The 22,945-nt window shown below is 34.8% G+C and overlaps 2 protein-coding genes across 2 annotated transcripts in view; one reads left to right on the top strand and one right to left on the bottom strand.

Moving 5' to 3' along the window:
• The window catches only part of THO2, a 161,773-nt gene that overhangs the window by 127,209 nt on the left and 11,619 nt on the right, over positions 1-22,945 (bottom strand). Inside the window, exons 5-7 of the mRNA XM_089819141.1 lie at positions 14,941-15,000; positions 14,780-14,842; positions 14,473-14,553 (exon numbers count right to left, since the gene is read on the bottom strand). Of these exons, the coding sequence (XP_089675267.1) occupies positions 14,473-14,553; positions 14,780-14,842; positions 14,941-15,000 (204 nt within the window). The remainder of the gene's footprint in view (positions 1-14,472; positions 14,554-14,779; positions 14,843-14,940; positions 15,001-22,945) is intronic.
• LOC149565634 (uncharacterized) lies at positions 6,713-9,868 on the top strand. Its single transcript, XM_089823350.1, has 5 exons — positions 6,713-7,452; positions 7,618-7,916; positions 8,032-8,429; positions 8,548-8,771; positions 8,897-9,868. The coding sequence occupies exons 1-5, from the start codon at positions 6,713-6,715 to the stop codon at positions 9,105-9,107; spliced, it is 1,872 nt and encodes a 623-aa protein (XP_089679476.1). The 3' UTR covers positions 9,108-9,868.

Genomic DNA, 22,945 nt, shown 5'->3' with positions numbered 1-22,945 from the left:
GTATTCAATAGTTGAGTTTTTAAGGTGATCAATCTACTTGAGTTATTTATCTCAAATGTACTTTTTATGGTCTTAAATACTTCATATGCACCTTTGATATCTGATACAGAAGGAAGAATGTGATCCTTTACTGAATCGGAAATAATTTTCCTTGCTTTATTGTTCCACCTTTTCTAGGTGAGTCTTTCTGATTCATTTCGAGGTATTGGAATATCTTCTTCAATGAAGGTTTCTAATTCCAGTTCTTCAAGGATCGTAATAATACGAGTTTTCCAAGAGAAAAAATTTGATGCACCTTCAAGTCTATCTTCTACTCTGATATTGTTTGTCATGATGTCTTCCCTTTTTCAATTGAAATGAAATTCGAGATTTGTCTACCAATTTGGCTCTAATACCATCTAAAGTTTGAATAGATCTTCAATTACAATAATATCTTAATATTAATCTTGATAAGAATCTAGTTATTAATATAAGATAAAATATCATATATTATAATATATATAATTGAGAGTGATATAGTACTGCTTGAAGGTGATTGGTGAAGAGACTTTGATTCCCGATGATGTTGGTCTTGTCTCTCACCATCGCATATTATACAAAGTTCAAAAGACATTGGTAGCGGACATGTCTTGTCGGCAACCAAGGATACGGGCCGACTAACATGTTGGTACTCGTTATGAATGATATCGGCTGTTAATAAGCCACACTAACTAAAGTGAATTAGTCCCATCTAAATGAAAATGTCAATAGGATATAATACGGCCCACTACTAATAAACAATAATAATATTGTATGATATTGTGTATATATATATAACATAAATGATATTATATATATATATATATATATATAATATTCATATTAAAAATGAGTAGTAAATAAAGATATTAAGTTATAGACAAGTATAATAATATCTTTAGACACAAGATACTTTAATTTCAATTTCCACAATGCTAACATGCTTAACGGAGCCTGCCACTGAGATGAATCTGCCACTAACCCTCTCAGAATCACCATAACATCCCTAGTCACAAAGACAAACATTGATAATAGCTAACACAATTTTTAAGGATCAATTGGCGAACCCTCCAAACTTTGTAGTTGAACATGATGTCTGATAACAGATTGCAAAAGGCCATGATTTTGTAAGGAGAAAATTTAGAAAATACAAAGGTTCATTTTTTAGGAAAAATAGTGAAACCCGACTATATTTTTTACAAAAATTATAAGCCCACCAATAATTTTTGAGGAATGAATTATAAACCCACAAAGTCATCCAACGCAACTTTGTGAATTACAGAATCATAAATTTTTGAGGGAAAATTTTATGAAAACTTATCAAATAATTTTTGAGAAAAAATTACAAACCCACAAAAATAAATTTTGAATAGAACATTATAAACCCAGCATAGAAACCTTCATGCACAAAACATGAGACTTTGCATGTTAAAACAGCACATGCAAGAACATGCAACTCACTAGGAAATTGTGCATTCAAAAACCTTGTCCAGGATTACGGTTTTTGGCACTAATCTTCAAGGACAAATCACGAATTTATAAAATACCCCTTACAATTTTCATTTCAAAAAATCAAAGAAACAAAGTTCTAGAAAAAATACAAAATTTTAAGAGGCTCAGTTTTTCTTTAAAATTCGCCAAATTTTATGAAGTCCCATCCACCTGCTCAGATACCATGTTATGTTAGATCGATGTTGTTGTAGTTGAATAAAACCAAGGAGATGAAACTCCTTGTATAGATTTACAAAGACGATGTTTCTAAAAGAAACAATCGTGAACTAAAGATGAAAATAGAAACTAATCAATAAATCAAAGACTAACAAAAATGCCATTAAAGAAACATAATAATATTCTAACATATTTAAGGACACTAATACTAAGGAGTCATCAAACCCCTAAGATCACTAACTCTTCAACACCCACTAAACATCCTAAGCAATAACCCAATTTTCTTAAAGCAACATATATCTCAACTACCACCCAACTTCCTCAAATATGGCTTTTTAACTAAGCAATCAAACTCCTTTTGAAGTTTATAACTGTCTAGCCTATGGAATGCTCATCCATATATAATCATCCATCTGAAGCAATTCGATCACAAATACAATCAAGAAATAGGCACATGTGTACTGATGAATAAATGACATCACGACCAATTAAATCTACAAGTGGCATATATTGGTTATAGATAAATCTACTAATTGTATATGCCTTTTATAATTTGAACAAGAAACATGAAACCTAATAAAAAAATTGCCAAACATCAAATTACTGTCTACTACGGTGGATAAGACGGAAGTGTTGAGTTTTCCTCTGATAGAGCACTTATATGTGTGTGTGTGCATGTGTGTGTGTGACTGTGTATAGCACTAAAGTGTCTTTAAATTATGTCGACATGAGACCACTGTAAATGACATTACCAAGTCAAAGTATTGTTTGACAGGATTAGAACAAAATTGTGGCATTCTTTGCAGAAAATGTGAACATCTACTCAGTACATATTCCTCTTCATGTTATGCATTCCTAGCAAATCATCGACAAAAGTGACTAGTATTATTTAGATTGTTGTGTACAACCTATTCATTGCCTTCTACATAATGATTAATTGAAATCATCTACGCTCCAATGATAGTTCTTTCTTCAATTCAATAATCATTATAATTACTTGCTATTTAAAAATAGAATCCATAGGAAATATATCTCGTCTATTTGCATTATATTCAGCTTGTCTCAAAATGTCAAAACGAATAGCATTCAGCTTATCCTTGCCCTTTCGGTCCAATCCGGATAGAAAGCAAGAAGCCTACATGACAGAACCTCTAAGTCTCAAGGTTGTTAGTAGTTACAGAACACCAAGTATGCAAACAAGTGAAAGCACTCTATGGCCTAAAAATGACTCCTCAAGCGTGGTACTTACAAAAAAGTACCTTACTAATCAAGGTTTTCAGAGGATTTCTTTTGATTCCAATCTGTATGTCAAAACTGGTAATGGTGGTATACTTGTACTTGCAATCTATGTCAATAACTTGATTGTTATTAGTAGTTTTGTACTTTTGATTGAGTGGATCAAGTAGAGTTTGTGCCATCTCTTTGACATGACAAATATGGGACTTTGATATTGTAATGAACCCTTTTGGGGGTCATTTGTTTATTTCGACCTTTTCTTTTATTTGTATCCTTTTGCCATATTTTTCCCTTCTATTTGTCATTCCTTTGCTTATTGTTCAGTCGGGTTGAAGCTGCCAATTTACAATGAGAATTATGATTGGTTGGTCAATGGTTTCTGAACTGTTCATCTCCTGATTTTTTTATTCGTTGCCCTTCCCTTTTCTCTTCAAATCCTTTATATATCCAATATACCTTCCTTATTAAGAGTTGTGACTCTTTGGTGAAATCATGCCAATTGGTTGTGTTGTACTCAACCTTTATAATCACACATTAACTAATTATTATTGGGCTTACTATTTGGGACAGAGATAGTATTTCCTAAACCACTTTATCATTATCCTAAGAAGCAACGTGATAGATGACTGTATTATTTTGTCATTATATCTAGAACGTTAATAAATATGAGGCATATTGAATATGTAATATTTCCTAATTTCTATCACCTCAATTATATACGATATAACTATTCTTATGACATTATTATAATATAATGGCTGTAGTTTACTGATGCCGTAGTCTCCTTTTTATGAATTCTCCAACCATCATTGATTGTCATCAACATAGACATCATGTATCCATTTGATGGCAATCATTGTTAATATTATGGGGGTATTTAGGAATCCATACTGAGCATGACAATAATGTCTACAATCTTTGGATTAACATACTCTTGGCTTCACTTGATATTACCTAGATTGTATCTATTATGTCATTTGCCTTTGATTAATAGAATCAGCATAATACATATATTGTCTTTATTATTATTCTTTACTTTAGCTTGTCAATAATAATTAATATGTAATAAGGCAATATGATATGATTTGTTATTTAGTTAGTTGATATTATAAATATATTATAATTTATATATCATGATACAATTAATTAATATATGTTTACATAACCTATTGTTTATTTATTTATTCATGTTAATGATCGGTAATCATTAGGCAAGAATAGAACAACAACCAGGTTCAATTATTTACTTTGGCTTTGGAATTTGACTCATGATTAGGAGTAATAAATATCTCTAAATATTGCTCACTCACAATTGTTCCTTTTGCATTTTTAAAATGAGATCTTTCATTATTAATTTTATCTAATCTACATGCTTAATACTTGCAAATCATATATACTCATGCATATATGTAAGAATCAACTTCAAAATATTTATATTATAATATATATTAATTTAATAATATATCAACTATATTATTAAATTATAATATAGGATGTTGCTATATTATATTAGATTATTATTATTATTACATTATATGATATTATTATATAATTAGAATGTAATATTACTTTATAAAAATATTATTATTTTAATATCATTATTAATATTACTTTCTATAAAACATTTATTTATTATTTAAATTATATACTAATATGGGGACATCAGAGTCCTCCCCCCTCGAATTTGCTTGTCCTCAAGCAAAGACAACTTATAAGACTATCTACATGTAATGTTAATATCCTTATGATGTAAGAAAATATAAGCATATATTGAATATAAATATTGATGCAGAAATACACAAAGCAAGCATGAAGTAGACACATGAATGCATGAAAACACAAAATATACACGATGCAAACAGTTGAAGACACGAAGTAAACACGGTGCAAACAGTTGAAAATAAAAAGTAAACACGATGCAAACATATCATACATTCTTTGTTGGTTCTCTATAATTTAATTTTCACAATGAAGTAGAGTAAAGGGAAAGATTTAAAATATACTTCCCAATACACCTTTTGATCATGGATCCTACAAACACAAATAATTATTAGCATATAATAGCTCCAAAGAAATATGAGTCTTATGATGATTCCTTCCCTCCTTATTATGATCATCATAAGATGGTAGATTTATGATGCAAAGGGCGTGTGAAACAGGCTACCAACTGTGATGACCCCCTTTTAATCCTTTAACCTAATATTCGATTTTAGATATAAATTAGGAAGTTATCCAAATTAAACAAGCCTATGACCCTTACATGCTATTAAGATATTGAGGAGTTGAGTTTTAAAAATTAATTTATTAATTAACTGGTTTGTTTGGAAGTTTTTTTCTCATAGTACCAGATCATCTTCTCTCTCCTAGTTATGACCATCTTGAGACGGTAGAATGACAGTGCAGAGGGCGCATGAAACAAGCTCCAAGCAGATCTGACAAGTGCTCGAAATTACTCCGCCTCTCCCTCCACCAACTCCCTATCTTAAGAGATCATAATGTGGACGAGAAAATGAGTATTAAATTTAATTTACGTAGTTCATTTGAAAGGTTTCTTCTTATAGTACACAAACAACTTTCTCTCTCCTTGTTACGATCATCTTGATGGTAGAATGATAGTGCAGAGGGCGAGTGAAATAAACTCCAAGCGGATCCGACAAGTGCTCAAAATTACTCTGCCTTTCCCTCCACCAACTCCCTATCTAAGATTACGTAATTTTGGACGAGAGATAGACTCTCTGTACTATAACTGGAATGCATTCTTAATGTTATCTAATCTTAAGAATATGCCGATCTTTATATATATATATATATTCCTTTATATTTCATGTCTAATTTAGAATATCCTTCCATGTTTCATAGATTCTGATTTCATGTCTTTGTAATTAGAATCATTGATAGACTTCAATTTTATTCACAATAACAAATGTGTCAGTGACTCAATAATAAGAAAGACACTATCAATTATTTCATAGCAATATATGCACAAAATATATATCTTACCTCATTACCCTTATATGTTGAAATGGTGATTATAGGATATTTATCCATTATTTACTCTTAACTACCTTAAGGATCCTTATAGATTCAACCATAGATGTTAGTATCGCCGATTAATCGGCGATACGAGATAAAATCGCGATTTTTTGGGGCCGGCGATTTAGTCACCCCAAAAATCGCGATTTTTTTTGCAGATTTTTTCCAAAAAATCGCAAGATTAATCGCCTAAAAATCGCAATTTTTTTGCAAAAAATCGCCCGCGCCCGGCAGTCACATAAAGTGACGAAAAAACACGTTTTTTTCATTATGTTTTTACATTGCTTAGGGTGTTTTGGAGAGGAGAGGATAGAGAAGGAGTTCTTGGCAAGAAATAGGCAGAATCAAGTGCATTTGGAGGCCTTTTGATTCGATTTCTTCGTTACTAGGTAAGTGATTTGAATCTTTGTTTTTTGTTTTTGCAAGAGATTGAATTTTTTTTTCTTGCATGTAAATGGATAAAAATACATTCCTAATTAGTTAGGAATGCATTTGATGAATGTAAGCAAGATTAAATGCATTCATTTGCATTTTTTTCCATTCTAGATCGAATTTATGCTAAAAATTTGCCCTTTTAAAAAAATTTTGAAACCCTAGCAGCTAGTTTGTTTGAATGTTATTTGGATTTCAATTTATTGGTGCTGTTATTGGAATGTTGCTTGAATTCTTTGTTTAACTGTTAACTTTGATCTTGTTATAATTTATTTATAGTTTTTTTTTTTAATTTGTATGTGTAGGCAGCCCGCAACAGTTTTAAATGGCAGACAAATGGCCATTGACTCCATGCCCCTCAGGCTACATTGGCACCAGGCCAAAGAATGTGAGAGATCAAGCATGGAAATATGCCTATGAAGCACCCGATGAACCAACCAAAGTGATTTGCATTCGATGTGAAAAAGTAATATTCGGGGGCATTTACCGGTTCAAATATCACATCGCAGGGATCTCAAAACATGATACGAATCCTTGTGAGAATACAACAGAAGAAATAAAAAGGTTTGCAAATGCCTTGCTCGCAGCTGGAAAGCAAAAAAAATTGCAAAGAGAGCGGAATAAATTGCATGTCAGGGCAGCCATAGCAGAGACCCAGGGCAGTTTCGTTGATGTTCAGGAGGAGGAGGCAGCCATTGAGAGCATGGCTGGCTCTTATCGTGGGCTGCGTGTCCGCAAACAGGGTGTTTTTTCTTTCACGAGTTCCACTCCCACTCCCACTCCTACACCTCCTAGCACTTCCGCACCATCAAGATCAGCAGGTGCTTCTGGGATAGGGAGCTATTTTGTGCCGAGGCACACACCTGGTGCACAACCTTCATTAGAGGCCACTAGATGGAATAAGGAGGTCCATGACCAGTTGGACAATGCACTAGCAGATTTCTGGGTTTTCAACAACCTTCCTATTAGTGTTGTTGACAGTCCCTATTGGGAGGCTTTGGCCACAGGGTTGACAGTTGCAGGAAAGGGGTACAAGTCCCCTTCTCGTTTTGTGTTGGGTGGCAGGTAAGCAAATAATTTTATTACACTCGATTTCCTTTTAATTTTTAACTTTTTACTTAGTTCTAAATTTTAATTAATTTATCTAGAAATTAGAATGTTGATTACTAAAGTCTAAATCAATTTTAAATTACTAAGAATCTAAGACATAACTAAATTTTGTTTTTGTAGGCTTATTGGAAATGCTGTTGAGAGGGCCAAAGCATTTGTTGAGGAACAGAAACAAGAATGGACAAAATTTGGTTGCACCATTCTTTCTGACGGGTGGACGGATGGGAAGAGCAGGACCATAATTAATTTTTTGGCCTGCTGTAATGATAATGTGGTGTTCCTGAAATCAATCGATGCCTCCAACAAGGTAAAAAATGCTCAGACATTAGCATTGATGTTGGAGAACATGGTCTTAGAGATTGGCATTGAAAATGTGGTACAAATCATCACAGACAATGCTGCTGCATATGTATCAGCAGGTAAACCGTAATTTTATGTTGCATGTGCATTGTGAATTTCACAAGAAGAATTTTTAATAGTTTGATATATTTGAAAAGTTGGAAACTAATTAGTATTTGCTTTTACAATTGGCAGGAAAACTCCTACAGCAGAGGCACCCCACTCTCTCTTGGACCCCGTGTGCAGCACATGTCCTTGACCTTCTTTTGGAGGACATGGGCAAACTTGAGTGGGTCACTCCAATTGTGGAGGATGCAAGGCGGGTGACAAAATACATATACAATCACCCATGGGTCCTTAGCCTGATGAGAGAGCACACTGATGGCAAAGAAATTGTCAGGCCTGCCATCACAAGGTTTGCAACGATTTTTTTGACATTGCAAAGCATTCTCGATAATTTGGCTTCTTTGAAGCAAATGTTTGTTTCCAAAAAATGGCTTGCTTCCACATTTTCAAAGAAGAGTGAAGGAGAGAATGTTGTGCGGATTGTGTTTGATAAATATTTTGAAGATAAGGCTAATGAAATAGTAAAGGTAACTACAAAACTTTAAGTTTTAGTTTACACTTTACAACTTTATAACATACTAAGTTTGTAACTCAAGTAAATAATAATTTTGTAACTTGTCAACTAATTTCAAATTTATATTGCAGGTGTCTGAGCCTTTAGTCGGAGTTTTGCGTTTGGTTGATGGAGACCAAACGCCAATGGGTGAACTATATGAGGCCATGGACAAGGCCAAAGAATCTGTCAAAAATTACTACAAGGGGGAAAGCATCAAATATGAACCCATTTGGCAGATCATTGATAGAAGGTGGAATAATCAGCTTCACCAACCCATTCATGCAGCAGGATATTTCCTCAACCCACGTTTTAGGTATACTGTAAGCTCATTCTTACTCAAATTTAAGTTAACGAAGACTTGAGTTCATTTTGCTTTCGTAGGGTGTTGGGTGTGTACTAAAATTGGAAGACTTATTTGTTTTTGGTTTTTGGTTTTAGGGCTGATGGTACATATGCAGATCCTGATGGAGAGGTCATCAGAGGCCTAAGTGAGTGCGTCGAAAAGATGGTAACCAGCGAGGAAACAAGAGATAAAATCATCGCTGAGCAGGAGATCTTCACTTCAGCAGGAGGCAAGGTGTTCTCCACTTCTCTCTGCAAGAGAGCAAGGCTTACACAAACCCTAGGTAATACATTTGCAAACTTCTGAATCTCAAATGCTAAAGTAATATTTATGTTTCATTTTTTGTTGTCTATTAGTATTTTCTAACTTGTACAATTTTTGTGATGCAGTGGCTTGGTGGACCAATTGGGGTGCAAGCACTCCAAATCTTGCAAAATTTGCTCTCAGAATCCTATCACAGCCTTGTAGCGCATCACATTGTGAGCGCAACTGGAGTTTGTTTGAGGCCATCCACACAAAAAAGAGAAACAGGTTGTCCCAAAAGAGGATGAATGACATGGTCTATGTGCAATATAATCTTAAATTGCGCATGAAAAAGGCGCAACAAGATCCTCCTGGGCCAATCGATTTGGATGAGATAGATCCTTATTATGATTGGACGGCACAGGAGCAGGCTCCCTTATTTACACAGGAGGACATCTCCAATTTGGAGAGGGAGGCCGCGGAGGAGGCTGCGGAGGAGGAAGGGGGTGGAACTGGATATGACATCGATTTGGATGACATCGAGGAGGGCGATGATGAGGATGATGACATTGAGCTTACTGCAGAGGACCTTGACATCTTGCGCGCAGCGAATGTGGAGATACCGACATCTAGTTCTATAGCTACACCATCTCCTGCATTGGCACAGACACAGACACGGGCACAAACCCTGCGGGGTTCTAGTTCTAGAGCTTTACCCTCTCCCGCACTCGCTAGTAAAGTGACTGGGAAGAGGAAGATGTAGTCCTGTATTTGACATTTGTACTTATTTGTAGTCATGTTGATGTGCTTATTTGAACTCTTTACATTTGACATTTTATTTATGAGAATACTTCTCATGTGTTGTGAACTTGTTAGTTGTTAGTAATTTACAACTTGTCACTACTTACTTGTTAGTAATTTACCAATTAATAACTCTTTTTGCATTGATATATATCTAAACATGATTGTTTCTTATGTATTGTTAGTAATTAAGTCATTAGATGCAAAAAAACATTGAATTCTGTAAAAAAAATCACATTTTTTTATTAAAATTTAGTGGTTTTTTAGTTCCCGATTTTTTCCCAATTTTTCCCGATTAAACTTTTTCAGGCCTAGGCGATTAATCTCCTCAGGCGATTTTTACATCAATGGATTCAACCACCTTTGCTGAATAGTTCCCCACTTCTATGTGAATTAAGCGCTTTGGGAGAATAGGTCAATCATGGAGATGTACCGAAATACTTTTGCACTAATGATTTACCTTTGTGTATTTCCCTTTCTTTACGAGCTTGCCTCTAATGAAATTTTAGGCTCCTTTACCTTGGAAGTGTCAAACTCCTTCTAGATCTGATATCAATATCCCCTTTTCTACAAGACATACTGAAAAGAAAAAATCAAAGCAAGTGCTCCTAGAGAAAAACAAGAAATAAGAGAAAGATTTATATCATACTTAAGAATAAATAATTTTGCACAATAAATAATTCCAATAATATATATAATAATCTAATTGAAATATATACTTTAATACATATCTTCTCAACATTTTATTTCCTTATCAAATAACTACGATTATAAAATTCTGATTCAAAAATGAATAAGGAAACATTACACACATAGTTAGTTATCTACATAATTGAATAAATTATTATTCATCATTTAAATATAATAGTTCTATGGGTAATATTAAACATGACTTTCTTATTTATCATTAACTCTATTATATTCAGGTTCATATAATGTTAGAAATAATAGTAATGATAAATTTCAATAACCCTTATAAAAGCATATGTACCTCATGTACTTCTATCTGCTAATTTTACTGATTGCCAACACAACACGAGCGGTCATTGAGAGTTTGATGCACATTGGGATAATCTCAATATTGTCAAATGCTTCTTTACTAAGGGCAACGTAATTGTAGCACCATGACATCTCTCCATTTTGTAGTTGAAGGAGAGCATGACAGAGTTGTTGTAGAACGAGCCAACTGCTTAGGTATTGGCATTATAGTATTTTATTATCTCACTCAAAGTATACCGAGAGTCTACAAGACAGATTTCAGATGTGAGATTGCAAAATTGCATCCACACCTATGGGAAAAGGGCTGACACTGTCTGCCAAATCAGATTCACCTATGGTGGATGAATCCATATTCAGGCAACTGGTGGGCAGCCTCATCTATCTCATTTCCACTAGACCTGACCTTAGTTTTGTCATGAGTTACATCTCTCGCTACATGCTGCGATATGTGAAGGGCACTTCCAAATTTGGGATCTATATGGAAGAAGCAATGATCCTAAATGTATTGGTTTCACAGACTCAGCTTGGGCAGCTTTTGTTGATGACAAGAAGTCCACCACAGGATATGCTTTAAGCTTAAGCACAACACAGCCACATGCACTAGCAATAAACAGCAGGCAGTGGCTCTTTCCTCAATTGGAGCTGAATATCGGGGAAATGTTAAAGCAACCTGTGAAAGACAAATCAGTACAATCGTAGAATGTTCCAACTAAGAAGAAAATCAGTACAATGTAGAATGTTCCACCAAAAAATCACACTACAAAGTTACAAACATTAGGGGGCAACTAGGTGTAGTTGACAAATTGACCATTAAGGGAGGGTACTAGAATAGTATTTATATACTTATTTAGCTAATAGCCAATAATCTAATATAAGGTCTAGTTAGACAGTTTCTGAATTAGTAAGCAGTTATCAATTCTTTCTTTAGGCAACATTGTCAGTGTAATTTCTTATATATGTACATTTCATTCTTTGAATATATCAAAACTAGTTCCCAGCTCCGACTCGGCAAGGGTGACTCCACTTGAATCACCAAAGAATCGTCTACAACTCGGCAAAATGAAAAAACCCTTGAAATTTCTAGATTTTTAAGAATTTAAAACTTGTTTCATGAACCCTTTATGGAGTATAACTTAAAGACACTACAAAATCATCAAATCAAAGCTTATTCGTCATCACATACATAAACAAGGAACATAAATGCTAAATCCATCATATACGTAAAATGTGAATCGTAGTTAAGTTTGTTAGGAATATGGAATTGAAACTGAAGAAATTTTCGATGAAATGAGTTCAAAACTTTAAACATTTAGACAATCCTTGTTCTAGCTTCGGTTTGACTTTAGAAAGCCAACATGAGTTATGAGGAGTTAGAGTGTTGAAGGCATGGTGAATCTTGGAATTTATCTAGATTTTGCATCTTAACTCCTATGAAGCAGAAACCTATCTTATATTTGAATAAATCCTCTTGCCCCCAGAGCCAAGGTTTGAATTTCACAGTAAACTTGCAAGCGTATGCTTGGACCATCTAAGTTATGCATGCTCATACTCAGCAAGTTGGGTTAGTTTTGCCAACTTGCCGAGTTAGGTGAGTCATGGATCAAAACCCGGCAAGCCGAGCAGACAAGTTGTCAAAACTTGATAGAGTTGATTCTACTCACCAACTCGTCAGACAACCTCAACTCGCCGTGAGTTTGGATTATCAAGCAATTACCATTGTAATAGATTTGTATGAGTTATAGCCAACTAAACTTCTCTAATGTGATCCTCATCTCTCCTCATGCTTCATGAAGGATCCTCTAGGATACTAGAAACCAGCAAAGTGCATCCTTCACAATGTAAGGATGTATCAGAATTTTGGAACCTTAAACATGCCCAATTTCAAATAGCAGTGGGTAAAAATGAGACGTGAAAAACTTCATGGGCCTTATTATATATGTTTCTTCGAGTCCATATACTAGTGTTTTCTAATTCTATAAAGCACTAATTTTAGTGCAATATACTACCATGTACATGATTAACAAGGCTTACATTTTGTATATTTATTATATCCTCACATGACCACAAGATCAAGGCTCGCAGATTCCTCCTATCCATACATAATAATAGGTTGCAATCAATACTTAGATCTGCAGTCAATCCTTGATTGCATTTGATTGGAACGTTCCCCATCCAAGCCCTCCTAACAATTGTATTATTCCTCTTGTGAAAACTGTGTTAGATGTTAAGTGCAGACTAAGTTCCATTTATAATGTCAAAAACATGAACATGAAGCACCACTGCTTTTGACTTCATCTTCATACTATCACATCCAAAATTCACCTCTTCCATACCATTAGGGCCTGTTTGTTTCACGGAATTAACAAAACTAGGTTTTGATTCAAAATCTGATTTTGAAAAAATAATTTGTCCTGTTTGGTTAACCTGGAAGATGAGTCGGAAGATACATCTTTTGCGTTTGGTTCGTAAAATTGGAATTGGAATTTACCTGAACTATTTTACCTCATGCCCTGTGTCTAACGATTTATCATGTAAGTGTCAAAAAGTATTTCGATTCTAGAGAGATAAACTAAATTTCTTGACGGATTTTAAATAAATTTCAGAAATAAATTGTTTGCTCTTCAACTATTTTTCTGCAAAGGTGCTCTGTGTCTAACGATTTATCATGCGCACTGTCAAAAAGTGTTCTTTTGTGATGATTATTAACAAGAAGGAAAAACGCAATTATCATGTTTTCAATCCTTCAAATTCACAACATCAGGAGTTTCTATTTGTTGACGATCTCATTTCCGGAGGACCAGGTATGCTTACCTGCATTATTCACAGTTTGGGATCTTGTAATCATTTTCATTTTCTATTAAATTATTTTCTTTAACTTCAAAAATGTTTCGTTGGTTGGCGAAATCACTTTCCATGGAAAGCATTTTCTGCTTGTGTACTCAGTATGGAATCAAATGCCGAAAAGCACAAGAACCAAGAAAATTGCAACCGCACAATGGTAAAATGAGATTGTTTTTAGGTTACAAAATCAACAGACGCCAAAAAACATTTGTTTAAATTCTATCGTAATCCCGAAAATAGCAAACCTCAGATTCACTTCCCATTTCCTGATATTTCAATGGAAGACTGGTATCCTTGTTTTGGGTCAAAATTAGAAGACTGGTATTCTAATTTTGTTTTAACAATTTCGACCCAAACGCCCAGTTTGACAAAACCGGATTTTGCCAAACCCAATTCTAATTCAATTCCGCAAAACAAACGGGCTTATAGTTTCATTGTACCCAGACTCCCAAAGAGCAGCTGGTTCAATTTCCAACATGTGAGACAATTAGCCAGTATTTGAGTTTTGGATTATGTTAGTTTTTACTTCACTCTTACTCGTCATTAACCATGCTCTACCAGTTCTTTACAGTGACGTTCCTAAATGTAAAACACTTCTCATTATGCAAAATCCTTCTTATACCAAAAAACCATCACTTTGGTAAGATTACATATAACCAGCAACTCAAATTCAAAATAAATGTTCAATGTGAGCATTGCACAGAATTAAACACATACAGACACAACGATTACAACCCTCCAGTATGTGAAAAAATAATGGATGACATTAAGTAGTAACTCATCATACCAATTTTGCATATCCTTCACTCTCTTCTCGAAGAAGATTAAACTTTGTCTGCTGATATAGAAGACGAGTGTTCACCCTCACCTGGAAACAAAAATATTATTACAGATGCAGAAATGAAACCAATGAAGATGAAGAGGGAAAAATGCTGAACAATATATCTATTAATCCATATGGTCATTTGTAATTGTTTTAGGATTCAAGAAATTATGTTGAAGTATTACCATCTAGAAAACGGCCACTGATACAAACAGCCAACCATGATTGGTAATGTTTTGCTGAAATTGAATAGCCTATTTATGAAACTCACCTCCTTGGATTTTAGATCTCCCGCGTTTATTTTTATCATTTCAGATTCCCAGAGAAATTCAGCCTGTAAGAGAACCAGACACAAATTATCATCAAACAATCCAATAAAAATCATGCTAAAAATTTGAATAATATGAAAGCAACACCGCAGATTCTAATTACCTCACATCTCTCCTGAAGAAGCCTCACAGGAACCAAGTTGGATTCCACAAGCCATTTTGACTGATAAGAAGAAGAAGTAAGTTATCACTGGCTGTTCAACACAATCATTTTATTTCTAAAGCACTCCAATTGAAGACGGTATATTATGTTACAGTCTCAACCATTAGCAAAGTTTTTCTCAAGAAATATTGCCAAATTAATTGTCATTTCGCTAGTGGCAGCCCCACATAATAACACAACAACAAAGTTGTTAATAGTGTATACATGAGAAAAATGTCTGCCCTGAAAATGACTCTAATGTCAGTAACAAAACGCAAAACACAAACAATAATGCCTCTAATTCCTCATTCACCAAAAACTCATTTAGTTGCTTAAGCAGCCATGCATTGTAAAGGCATATCGTAATGCCTCAAAAACAGTTAGATAGGTGCTACAGAAATCAAAATGCTTGTAGCAGAGTTCTTAAAAGTTCAATAAATTTATTTATAACCTCCCTTGTTTTTTTTAAAACACAATTTATTGTTGATCTTCAATTAGTCAATCATTTTTTAACAACAGAAGCCTAGAGTTACATTGTTGTGTTCTAACTTCTTACATTTCTAACAGATAATCATGACCTAGTTGCATTTCTCATTCCTCGGAATCTCTAGTTTTTAGAGTAGCCAAGCACTGTAAAGGCATATTGTAGTGCCTCAAAAATGGGTAAATCGGCACTACAGAAATTAAAATGCTTGTATCAAAGTTCTTGTAAGTTCAATTAATTTTTTTTCTATTGATTTATAATGTATGCAACATCAAAGAGTATATCAGAACCTATTTATAGAATTACATCATACAAAACATTTGGTTTCCTGGTCAACAACGGAGAGTATGATATCCAGGCTACAAAAAATATCATATGACTATAACAAACTTAACATCTAAGGTAACTATAAGCATAACTCGATCCCTCCCCTATCTAACCATGTAGTCCAACCATTAGGGCCTTCCATCCATTTCAGAATTGCAGCCATTCCAGCACCAGCTGCTCTACAACTAAGAGCAGAAGACCTTGTGCACCCATACGACATATTTATACAGAATAAATTTATTTCCAACCTCCTCTCTTTCTTTTTTAAGTAGTCAGTAGTTTCTGAAGTAGTCAGGCATTGTAGACAAATCAAAATGCCTATAATACCTCTCAAAAACAGTTAAATGGCTTCTTAAGAAATCAATATGCCTGTATCAAAGTTCTTATAAGTTCAATAAATTTATTTTCAAACTCCTTACTTTCTTAAAAAACAATTTATTGTTGTTCTTCAATTTGTCAATCATTTTTTAACATGAATGGCAGCTTAGAGTTACATTATTCTTTTTCTTATTTTTAACCGATAATCATAATCCTAGCTGCATAGTCGTAATCTTTTATTTTTCCAAAACTTTTTAATATTTATTTATCTTAGAACATGTAGATACAAGAATAGCTTATTATGGTTGATAATTCTAGCTGAATAGACCAATGGCCTTTATGTCTTTCAAACTTGATGCATCATCACCTCTTGGGCAGCATGTCACAATGACCGACCAATTTAGTGGAGGCAGTGATGAACAAATCCCAAATCGAGCACAAGAGCTGGTATGATCAAGTCAGAGCCCGCTGATATGCAATTATTGACCAAAGAATCAAAACTAGTGATGGAATATGAATGCATTGCTTTGATGAAGGATAGTCCCCCTATAAACCCAAACAACAACAATGGAGGAATAAAAGGAAAATGCAAGAAAGAAACATTTCCTTTCAATTATCCAAATGAAGTTAACCAGATAGTGAGCTTGAAATGGTAGCATGATTTAATCAGTGTTACTTCAAATTTTAGAGCTATGATCTGGGATTGAAAGGAGAAGATGTAGACATATGTTCTATCATATCCCAGCCAGAATTTCCCAATTTTGTGTTCAACAGACAAAAAGGTTGAAATGACAGGAGGGTCATGTGGCTAGTAATCGCGTACGTAGTTGTTGCAAACTGATGTGGCAAATACTTGTAGCATGTGCCTTCCAGTGGTAGTGTGTGGATAGCCATTGGAACAAATAGGGTTACATTAGGAACCTAGTAGCCTCTTCTTTCTTCTGGAATAGCATGTGGACTATTGCAGCTAGCTTATCACACGTTTCATCAAGGCAAATTGATGTGACCAAATAGCTAATGCATTATTTCTATTCTTCGCAGATGTGTGAATATCATTGTAACTGTAGTATGTACTAGAAAGTTGGAAAGCATTGTGAATGTAAATCAAAGGAATTATTAAGCACGTGTTGAAGAGCAGTTAAATGCAAGCAATGTTCCTAATAATTGGTTTCCAGCTCTAACCTTTAGAAAATAGGCTTTGGAAAGTGTTAAAATGATAGCACCGAGACAAAAAAGGCAATTAAAGGTATTCAGGAGGGAGATTTTGCTCCTTTAGGCAATAGTTTGAAAAACAATTGATGAGAAAGAGAAAATTGATATTGATATATTCATAGCTCGGCAAAGAATAACTTCTTCCAACAACCAAACTCTTCCTTCTAAAAACACAATTTAGAAGATCACTCAACTTTCTTTATTACAATGCATGCCATACAAGCTGGAATGGAACAAAAAATTTGAAGAATCTATTGTTGAACTAGCATCCATGGAATACATGATAAGAATTACACCCACGCCACACATGGATATCACAAATATCATTCCAACATTTTTGGGATACACTACCAAAGAGAAAATTCCAACGCCTTCTTTTAAACTTGTCTTTTCAACGTGAGAATGTGCCAGGAAGTGTAGCACATTCTTCCCTCTATTGTCTTTTCCTAATAAGGATAAATTTCAGTTTTGTCTTTTCTACCTGTTGTAACAAACTGGTTTTGATAAAGCTCTAAAACACCCTAGTGTTTGCATTAAATCTTGGCCGTTAGTAAATATAAATCTTGGCCATTCATTTCAAGTGAAAAATCCCTAAAAGGTCTAGGCCTTTCTCATTGCAAACAAGAAACTAGAGATTGTTCACACACTGTCAAAATTAATACAAACATTCATTGTTGTTGATGAATATTGTTGGCAAACAATTTTTTCCCTGACAATCTAAGTTTGTTGTTTTCATGCCAAAGGAAAGTGAATTATTCACAATACCAATGATAGAGTTTGCATAATAGCAAACTCTTTGTTAATTTTACTTTTTTATGTGCAGCTACCTTATTGAAAGATATTCAATAATTTCTCATCACGAAAGAGAATGTCTCTCGCACATATTTTTAACCAGAAAATACAAAGGAAAACACTCGATTCATCAAAATGAACAGAATGTGCAATTTGAAGAACCATTCAAACTTTATAACAATAATCAACCACATGATTCTTATTATTACAAAACCGAAATTATAACTTTAGCACTTCTTCCCTCTATTACTTCAGACCAAAATAAGAATTTATCTATGATAAAATATGAGTATTTTCACATACAATTTATCTCCAGAAGAAAACAAACCATACAGCTCAATGGACAATAGTATCCAACATTCAGAAACTCTGATTATAAGATAGAATTTTAAATATATTTCATCATAGAGTTCTTACTTTAATTCAAGTGTAGATATCAAACAAAATAGTTTCTTTGTATCCACAGGGAGTTGACCTTAAACCAATATCAAGTTCTTACATATATAGAATGCAGCGCTGAAATTAACCATAGTCAAAATTTCTCCACCAAGAGTGAATAGTCTTCAGTTACCACTACTTAAACTACTTAAGCATAACACAAAATAAAACTGAACTATGGTGCTCAGCGCCTGCCAAGTATCTCCAGGTGTCCAAAATCCTAGGATTTCTCTGCTAAAGAAGAAGCCAATCAAGCGATTTTCCAATTTTCATAGGCGGAAGTAAAAGCAGAGATGATCTGCTGATGTGGCAACCCGAGATACGCGATCCTCTATTTCCATACTTCTTTGTCTTTGTGAATTAGCCCAACCTTTGTCTCGTGCATCTCCAAATGTTTCTCGTTGATTATCAGCATAGATTCCACATGGGTGACCTTGGAGAAATCTTGTACCATTGGTGCCTTCACCTCCTTTGGCTCCTAGAACTTTTTCTACAAATCTTTAGCAATTTCTTCACCAGACCTAGCCGACTTCTCCTCCACATTGGTGCACTGTTTATCGATCCATTTCAAATCCCCTTGAATGATGCCATCTATGATTTCAAGTCCATTGAGTAATTCTTTGATCTCAAAAATGCCTTGCGTGATAGCTTCGTTCCTCCATTCATTACAATCCTTTATCAGATAGAGAATTTTATCATCAAGTCCCAGCACTGGTCATTCTACAAGAAATTTATGTAAGTCGTATTCCTGTACTTCTTCCATCCATGACACCTCTTCAATTGTTTTTTTCTCTTTTTCATGGGACTCTATGCTTAATTCCAGCTTCTTGATCACATTAGCGGTCTCTTTTCAAGCTTCACTCAAAAAACTGATCTGTTTGATTGCCTCTGCCTTGACAAACTCAACCCACTCCTCAAATGATTTGGTGATTGCCTTGCTCCTTTATAGATGATCCAAGAATTTTTGATTAATTGGGGACTTGACATCTACAATAGCAGGCATTTCACTGAGTTGTATTGGTTCAAGGTGTTGGATGGCATTGATATATTGAGCCATGCTTTTCATCATTTCTTTCATGTCTTGTTTGTCCTTGGCATCTTTCCAGACTCGTTTAGCAATCTTCTTGTTGGGCACTTCAAAAATCTTCATATTGGCTGCCCTACTGTCTTTTCCAAGGTCTACCTTTGATATTTGATAATCTTGAGTAGTCATTTCATTATCTTCTTTATCCTAGACTGGTTTGGAAATTTCTGCCATCCAATGCCTTGTATTTTCATCAAACTTGAGCCTAGATTCAGTCTTTGGCTTTTTTCTCTTAGGTGACTTGCCCAAACATTTACTTACTACGTCATCAATAGGTAAAGAGAGAGGCACTATACTTCATTTCTTGGTAACAGAAGTCTCTAATCATTTGGGTACTATTGGAGTCTTCTCTGGTGTTGCGAAGCTGCTGGTTAAGGCGAGGGAATCCATTGGAATGTTGCCTTCACCACTCAGGGCTCGTTGGAAGTGTCGCAGCCATATTGGAAGTGTCGCAACCAAAAATCTGCTTTGTTTCTTGTTTTACTTCGAGAGGATCCAAATCTACTAATGTCTCACAATCTTTCTTAGGATTACTCTCCATTTGCTTCTTCTTCGCGCTTGAGCGAGTTATCCTTTTGATAGGCTTCGTTCTATGTTGAACTTGAACCTTTGGTAGAATTGGTCAGTGAGAGCAAACATTCTTTTCGAAGACTTCTTTTTCTTCGACTGAGCATGTTGTTTTGATGACCGGGTGATAGTTTTAAGGGTTCTCCTTTTCAATAGCCATTCCTCTATTCTCTTGATCACATTGGTAGTTCTAGGTTGCAAATCATCTCCTTCTCTTTTACTCCACTCTAGCTAGGGGATTGGAAAACATTCAATCGGTACCAGGTACCATGGGTCTGACACATCTTCATGCTCATTATTTTGACTCCATTTATGCCTAGGCCGATTCTAAAGGTTACAACCTGCCTCAAAGTGTTTCTGGACCACAATCTTTTTTCTGGCTTCGAATTCATCTGGGCAATTGACCCAATAATCTTCCATATGCAGAATGTGCCTGAATGTGGGTGGGTATCTAGATTTTCTCTTGCAAACCCTGCATAATCAAAATCTTTCCTTGGGACGTAGGGCTTTAGATTCAGGTTCTGGAGTTCATCTTCTATTGCCATGGCATCTTTGAAACTTTTACATCTGTAATGACCCAGGTCTATAGGGAATAAGACTCTTGTTGCCTTTTGGTGCTTTTCAATTGTTGTTCAATAGTGACCAATTGTCTGCATACCTCCAATAGTGTGGCATTATCTAGGCAATATTGGGGTAATTTAAGAGGTTCACCATCAAAAGCCCCAACTTTGATGTAGGTAAATTTTGGAAATTGGATAAAATGACAGCCATAGGTATCAATCACCTCTATAGCTTCATCAAAGAACCTATTATTTTCTCTACTGTTTAGCTCAAATACTAATCTCCCCAAAAATATGTCATTGACCCTTATGTACTCTTGGGAGGGTCTCTTGGCTTGCAAATGTTTGTAATACCCATAAATTTTTATGTATCCAGTCCATGGTTTATGGGGAAGCCATTCCCAGTCTTTTGAAACAACTAATATATAGAACAGGTAGGATGACATGAAGCAAGGGGTCAAATTGGCTAATCCCAACAGCTCTCTATGCAATCTTTCGACTATTAGCTCTGCCCAATCAATAAATTTTTCACCTCCCACAATTTTTTGTATAAAGAAATACATCCTGTTTTCCCAATGAAAAGCATGTTCCTTTCCTTTCACCCTATTTAAAAGGAAAAATATATCTGCAATCTCCTTTATGAAATGCTCAAAAGTCAAGGGCTTAGGTAATCACAAACCTCCTTTTACCGGTTTCAAAAGCCAGCTCTATGCGATGAGGGAATTATAGTCTTTCTTCTTTCCTTCATAAATATGTGTCACTTCCTCAAAGGTCCAAGGCTTGTAGGGTTCTTTATGGGTAATTTTCAAACCTGCTATAACAGGAACCCTATCAATCTTTGCCAAGATTTCTCCTAAAACTTTTCTAATGCACCTATTTTTGGAGTCATGTCTATTTGTACATTCTATCACTAATTCAGGGCATGCCAGAGTGGGAGGAAAAGCCGCAGCTTCTAATAATCCATTGTTGGTTAGCTTTTAACAAATCCTTCCACTTTGGGCAGTTCTCTTTATTTATTCGTCAAGCTTACATTCACCAAGGATGTATCACAAGTTTAAGGGAGAGAACTTAGCAAACAATTCTCTTTTTCAAGTTTGGGGAGCTTTGGTCAAAAAAGAGGCATTTTAATCTAAAAATGAAAGTAACCCTCAACATACAACAGCCCAAATTTCTTAAAGAGAAACCAAAAATGGGATATCATAGAAGAAGGCGCATGAACCCAACGATTTCCCGTGTCAAAACACTACTACAATTCCTTACCAGCGTCATCGTCTCTAACTCCAGAATAGCCGACGAAGAAACAATAGTGAAAAGACCGACATTTTGGTAAGAATTTGAGAAAGATTACGAACAGATATGGGAGTGTGGAATAATAAATACATTCATGTGAAGATTTATTTGACAAGACATTTATGGCCTTTTAGTTAACTCTATCAAATCCACACGCATCTCCAGTTCTCAATGACCTCATCTTACTATTACACTTCATCTAATGATGACCCGTACTCTGCCATGCAATCACCAATTGTCTTTATCATTATATTTTGCTATCCAACGGTTCCATCATGTGCGGCATTCCAAATTTGGGAAGCACTCACCATGATTTGGGGTCAATATCTTATTAGGAAAGAAACACCTATAGTTAAAAGTCATCCAAATAGCATCATCAATTAATGAAATCTCGATGTTGAACCTGAACTTGAAACTGGGAGGTTCAAGGTTCAACGTCTAAGTTTGGCAGGCCACCAACCCAAAACTGAAAGAATAAGGCTTTCAACTTTCTCATCGACAACTTGAACCTAAACTTGAACTTGGGATAAAATTAAGGTTCAAGTTCAACTTTGACTCGGGTATTAGTAAAAGTTTCAAAGGTGGACCAAAAGAGCAAGGAAATAATACGAGTGCAACAAATATATACGGTTGAGTTTTGAATGTTTGGTCCTCATTCGATTTGCCTACGGTCTAAAACAGTCCTTCATTCTACTTGTGGATTTATATAGAAAGAACCCTAACAAATTTTAATCATATTCTACCTGACGAAAAGAAGTTGCAAAAGATTACGCTTGTTTTTCTATCATGACTGAAAAATTTCAATCTTGTTAACCCAAATGAAAAAATTTCACAATTTCATTTAGTTTAATCAACCGTATATTATGGCCTTTATTAGCTTCATTAGCTCAAGTC

The sequence above is a fragment of the Cupressus sempervirens genome, chromosome 3, assembly GCF_028749045.1.
Source record: "Cupressus sempervirens isolate cs-2001-9-10 chromosome 3, ASM2874904v1, whole genome shotgun sequence".
NCBI classification, from domain to species: Eukaryota; Viridiplantae; Streptophyta; class Pinopsida; order Cupressales; family Cupressaceae; genus Cupressus; species Cupressus sempervirens.
Note: the sequence above shows the minus strand (reverse complement) of the source record. Positions and strands in the feature narration are given on the sequence as shown.